The 6,342-nt window shown below is 31.6% G+C and overlaps 1 protein-coding gene across 1 annotated transcript in view; it reads left to right on the top strand.

The window, feature by feature from the left end:
* Nucleotides 1-5,775, top strand: part of SLF1 (SMC5/6 complex localization factor 1) — an 85,454-nt gene extending 79,679 nt beyond the window's left edge. Inside the window, 2 exon segments of the mRNA XM_017880121.1 lie at nt 3,028-3,235; nt 3,237-5,775. Of these exon segments, the coding sequence (XP_017735610.1) occupies nt 3,028-3,235; nt 3,237-3,507 (479 nt within the window). The 3' untranslated portion in view covers nt 3,508-5,775.
* The last annotated feature ends 567 nt before the right edge of the window (nt 5,776-6,342 follow it).

Here is a 6,342-nt window from a genome sequence, read left to right as displayed (position 1 = left end):
ATTTATCATACATTGATTTGTAACTAGTAGTATAAAAACATTTTTGTGTTCATATTTTGATAATACCCAATATTAATATTTTAAAATTGTTTTATTTAAAATTTTAAGGTAGAAATATGATTACACCCTAGACATTTTATCACAGCGTTCTTTTGTATATGAAGCACCTAGAAAGTCACACTGATGAGAAAAGTAGAACATCAGTACTTTCCTACCAAAAGTCCTACTTCTGCCGTTTTAAAACTTGCCTTGATTTCTAATTTAGACAATGCTGGCTGGACGCCTTTGCATGAAGCCTGTAACTATGGCAACACAGTGTGTGTCCAGGAAATTTTGCAACGTTGTCCAGAGGTAGATCTGCTCACTCAAGTGGACGGGGTGACTCCTTTGCATGATGCACTGTCAAACGGACATGTAGAAATTGGCAAGCTGCTACTACAGCATGGGGTGAGTGTGTTTATGCTAAATGGGTTTTGATAAATTATCCAGTTTTTTGATGAATCCTGCAGAGGTAGATAACATTTTATGTTTAAAATCTGTAAGGAAAGATGCCTTTATTTCATATTAATGAAAAGTAAGGATAAAAGTCTCCTAAAATGTAAGCACCCCTTATTAGTAGAGATAAAAGCCTTTTCATAATATGTATTTGTTTATGTATGTATGTATTAAACCTATTTAGGTTCGTGTATGAGAGTTTATTTTGAATTGAGTTTGCTGGTTTTAAATATTCGTCGTTTTCCTTCAGGTGCATAATGTCTTTGTGAGCCAGTCATTTCTGAAAGCTTATTGATAAAGAAATACAAATGTTCAATTGTGATTGCCTGGATTTTTTCATTCTTTTTTCATTTCCTGTATATAACTACAAACTCAATCTTATTTTAATGAGTCATTTCTGTACAGACTGTAAAAAATGATATCCTAGAATATTTTCATCATTCACATTTTGCAGCCAATTAAGTTAAAGCAGGAGGATTTTCAAATGGTGATAACTGTTATGCAGGGGTTTTGTGAAGGAGGGTAGCTTGAACTGAATATTCATCTGTGTTTTCCTGCTGATTTTCATCTTTGCTTTCAGCAAGGCCCCACATTATTTCAGTGTCATTCTTCTTATATCTAAACTGAATAATGTAAATTTTACAACAAAATGTTCAAAACGGATTGGTGTTTTAAAGAAAAAAGAAAACTGATGACCAGCTTAGAATATGGAAACAAAGATTTGTAGAAATTACTTGTCGCTTTTATTTGTATTAATTTTACATTTAAATTTAACATTATCTTATCCTGTAATTAAAATATTTGTGCATAAAGACAACAAACATATTTTCTTAAGATGTCTTTTAGTATATATATATGCATCTAAGGAAGGCCGTATAGCGTGGTAGTTTAAGACATTTGGTTATATATAGTCTTCTCCTGCCCCTAAAGGCCTTAGTGTGTCTCTTTTACTGATATCATTTCATAGTCAATATATTTTCAGTTCTTCTACCTTGTTTTTTTTTAGTATTCTGTGTTTACTAAACCGTAAGTTCACCTCCTCGGTGTTTTATTTTCTACTCAACCGTGTGTCTGGCATTCAGGCCAATATTTGTTAGGAGCCATTATTGTATTAGGTCCAGCTCTTCAGTAGAGTATGGCATTATACCAACCAATGTGAATTTTCTAGGGCCCTTAGTGGAGAATAGTAAAGAGATGAGTTTCTCATCCTAGAAGAGGAAATCTAATTGTATTTGTTTTATCAAGGTCCTTTGGCAATCGTACAGACTTGTTTCTGCCTTAGTCATATTCTGGGTTTGGACCTGTCAAGTGGTTTGACATTTATATTGAAGTAACTGCATTATCTATTCATTGTGAGTCACTCAGCCTCGAGAGCAATAATTTCAAGAATTTATTTATGTCTCTAAAACCTTTTGGTGTCCTGTGTCCGTAATTTTGTCTCTTCTTCTTTTTTTTTTTTTTTTTTTTAAACAAGTAACTTGAAACAATTTTTTTGAGATGTTGGCACAGTGAAAAGGAGTCTAACTTTGTTTTAGAATTATCTTCTTTCCATAAGTTATACATTAATCATATTATCGATGGTTGATCTTTTATATTAAGTACATTTTATATCTATGCTATTATATATGTCTGATCAGAATCATCATTAAGAATTTTAGCAGTTATAATCAGTTCTCTCTTTCTGACAATATGATCTATGTTATAATGGTAGGACCTTATGATTATGTCTGCTAGTACTTAAACTTTTATATCCCCTGTAATGTTTTTATGGCCAAGTGAATAAATAATTATAAGACTTGACTGATGAAGGCACAAAGTACTCCTATACTTTGCTATGTAACTAAATACTGAGTTATGTTTTGCCTCCTCCACATCATCCTTTAGTACCTAGGGGATAAACTCTTATCTTTAGTACTTTCTGAGTAGGTAGTTAAATGAGTTTACCTTGTATAGATGGATGAGATCTGAGTTTGATCTAGAATTAATTAATATGTAATTTGTGTGAATCATTTACCTGTACTTAACATTGAACACAAGCAAGGGTAATATGAAAACTGTGTTCTCTATCTGTGCAAGATTTTGCAGTCTTTGCACTGCTAGAATTGTTTATTAGCAATGAAAGGAGCACTACTTTTTCCTCTTGGTGATATTTTGAGATACCCCTGAGACTCTTATACAGAATGTATAAGATGAATACATTTTAAAATTTCTTCTGGGAACACTGAAATTCTTAAGATGATAATTGATAAAGTTTTATAAAAGTTTTTTTTTAAATATGTTTGTAGTTGTATTTATTATTTATTTAACTAAGGCACGCACGTTTGGGGAAACCTTATTAGGTAATTGACTAGAATTTTTTTAATGTACCTTTATTAGTCTATATATATAGCCAGTTAATTGTGTCAACCTGAATTAATACAAAATATGATTGTAAAGAAAGCCCTGGATGCTTTGGGAGAAAAGAGAAAACAGCTGTTAAGCTGCCAAAATAGAAGTGTTTTACATGTAACATTTTGCATTTTCTTTTCACAGGCCCAGTGCTTTTACAACAGAGGAATGCTAAGGGAGAATTGCCCTTGGACTATGTGGTTTCACCTCAAATCAAAGAAGAACTGTTTGCTATTACAAAAGTAGAAGATACAGTGGAGAACTTTCATGCACAAGCAGAGAAACATTTTCATTACCAGCAACTTGAATTTGGCTCATTTTTACTTAGTAGGATGTTGCTAAATTTTGTTCAATTTTGATTTATCTTCAGAGTTCATTTTAGCTTCCAAAGGGTTAACTCATCTAAATGAACTGCTTATGGCTTGTAAAAGTCATAAAGAAACCACCAGTGTTCATACTGACTGGTTATTGGATCTTTATGCTAGAAATATAAAGACGTTGCAGAAACTCCCACATATTCTTAAGGAACTGCCTGAGAATTTAAAAGTGTGTCCTGGAGTACACACTGAGGCCTTGATGGTAACATTGGAAATGATGTGTCGGTCAGTCACAGAGTTTTCATGATGATGCTAGAAAGGATGGATTGACTTTCTAAATCTGTTCAGTTTGCATTGGCACTTACTGTGGACTTCATAGCTTACTGACAGATAGTAATTTGATTTATTTATTGACAGACTTTGCAGCCTTGCTAAATTTTAAAAGCATTTTTTTAAAACTTCTGCAAAACTCTAGTATGGGCTTCTGACTTTTCCATGGTGTAGAATTTGACTCAAAATTAAAAATAATTTCGTTTTAGTATATCCTACTTTCATTAATCTTTAATTTTTTTGTTCTGAAAGTGATATATTGTACGTGTAAAATTAATTTAAATATTTTTTCAAATCAAAATGTAATGTCCTGTATTCTAGATGTTCTAGGTCTTAGAATCATAGCAAGGATATTCATACAAATGTGTACCTATAAACTTGTAGCTCCTGACTCTTATGGATGGATTTTGAGGAAAAAACAAGACTAAACAAAAAACATGTAGCTCCCTATTTTTTCTCTCTAGGTTGTTGGACTGAAATATGCATTTTAGCTTTGCGTGTTTCTAAAATAAACATTTCTAAAATTTACAGTAATAATTAATATTCTTTTGGTTTTTAAATGCAGCAAATACGCAGAGTCTGACAGTTCAATTCTTTGATCTGTTTTATTTTAGCAATTCATGTATAAAATGTATGTCGCTGCCCTATGTAACCAATATTCTGTACCTGAAAATATTCTGCGGCATAAGTTTATGAGTTTAATATTAAGATTATGAGTGGCATCTAAGTCATAGATTTGAGATTATTTAAGATCTTAATATATAATGTGAATTTACTGAGTAGTAATGTTTTAATTTGCAGTTTTTCCTAATAGCAGTTTGTAGTAAAACTAAAAGAAAGGGTATAGATAATAACCACTTTTGAAATTGGAGTTTCTTCACTACTGGGAGTAAGTTACATTATGGTACAGGTGGAAAATAAACACTTCCATTTAGCTTTTATGTAACTCAAGTGATGACTTTACAGCAGTTAATCTAATCTGCTAAAGCAACACACTTCAGTTTTATTTTGCAAATAGATATTTTAACAAGATACAAATGCTCAGTATCCTATTACTGGGTTTGTAATCTAAATTGAAAACTGCTACATCAGTATGAAAAAATATTTTAAATAAGTAATTTTTCATACATACTCAAGAAATACTAGTTTCTATTTAGCCTTCAAATTTGGCATCATGCAAATGTCTTTATTATTAATCTGCCAAAGTATCAGAGAAAAAATTATATAGTGAAGACTAAGAAAAGTTTAAATACTTTTAGAGAGTAAAGTGCTTCTCCAGATTATGAATAAGAATGTTTTTTATTCCAAGGAGTTCCTCTTTATAATGGTGTCTGGGATAGTGTTTGCTTGGTAAACTAATGTAAACATAGGCTTTGACATCATACACATTTTCAAATCCTTGTCTAGTTCCTTAATAACTAAATTGCAAGGCAAATTCTTTTCTGAGCTTGGTTTTCCTACATGTCAAATAGAAATCACACCAGGTAGCTTTGTCATGATAGAAGCCTATCACATCATATGACACTTAATAAATATCGTTTCCTTTCTAGTTCTTACCTCCTCTTTTGATTATAATGAGTCATTTAGACAAAACACAAGATAGTAATTGTTTAAGTTGGTAGTAATTCTAAGGTAATTAAGTAATCAACATCATGAGTTAGGGTTTTATACTGTTAAGACAAAGTAGTTTTCCAAATTAGATGTTCATAAGATGTATTTGTTTAGCTGCAATTAGCATTAATATTTCGTAATTGACTGTTCTGTCTGCCAACTTCTACAAGCAGTGATGACACGAAGTGTGAAACAGATGTCATTGAGGTCTCTGCCTTCAGGAAGTTTTACACTTCTTCGGAAGTCCAACATGGCAAACACAGGTTACTGTGTTCTGTGCCCTGGCTAACAATACCAGTGTATGAGTATGAATTTAAATTTTCAATAAAAGGCTTCATTTCCAGAATTACTTTTTATACTTTATTTTAGAAAACATAATAATAATTGCCCAAATCTATCTTGGAGGTATAGGAAGAAGAAATTCTCAATAAGTATAATTCATTGTCTTAGTCCTAGATTTTCAATTGCAGACTTTTCAAAGTTCCATATGAAGACAAGGTTGAGAAATGCTATTCTTCATTGTATTTTGCCAGATGTGATATCATAGTTCTATGGAATCATATTTTTAAAAATTTCTATAAGAGACCTTATTATAGTGTAAATAAAATTGGAGAGGAGATTTCTGAGCAGTTAAGATTCAGCTTTTCCCCATGCAGTGTTTACTGGCAGTTTCTTAAATTTCTTTGAAGTTAGAGTTTTCTAGGTTGTTAATTTTAATTTCACTTTGCCAGATTAAAATCGTCCAAGTATATACATATTCTGTCATTTTCCTCATTCCAAGATACTAAAAAACATTTATCCTCATTAAGGTCAATGTGGATATTAATTCTTTTGAATTCAAGCTATTTCTTGAACACCTACTCCTGAACCAGGTGGTTGCTTGACAGGGCCTAACTACAAAAAAAGAGGAAAGGCCCACAGTCTGGGAAGGTAAATAAGGCTTAAGTATTGAATTTTATTTTCTTCTACATCTGGTAAAAAATTAATTTCCAGTTTGTAGGTTTCTAATTTTTCAGTAATAATTGTGTTCTGTTTTGTTAATAAATGTGAATATTCAAGTGTCCACTACTTTAATCCTTGATGAGTATTATTTTAGCAATTTTATTTCAGCCTGGATAGGATGTAGGGTGTGCTTTTTGCAGTCTTAGTATTTTTAAGCAAGTACAAATGCATTAAACACTAAGATACTGTATATAGACCT

Source organism: Rhinopithecus bieti, unplaced genomic scaffold, assembly GCF_001698545.2.
Source record: "Rhinopithecus bieti isolate Rb0 unplaced genomic scaffold, ASM169854v2 scaffold_12189, whole genome shotgun sequence".
NCBI classification, from domain to species: domain Eukaryota; kingdom Metazoa; phylum Chordata; class Mammalia; order Primates; family Cercopithecidae; genus Rhinopithecus; species Rhinopithecus bieti.
Note: the sequence above shows the minus strand (reverse complement) of the source record. Positions and strands in the feature narration are given on the sequence as shown.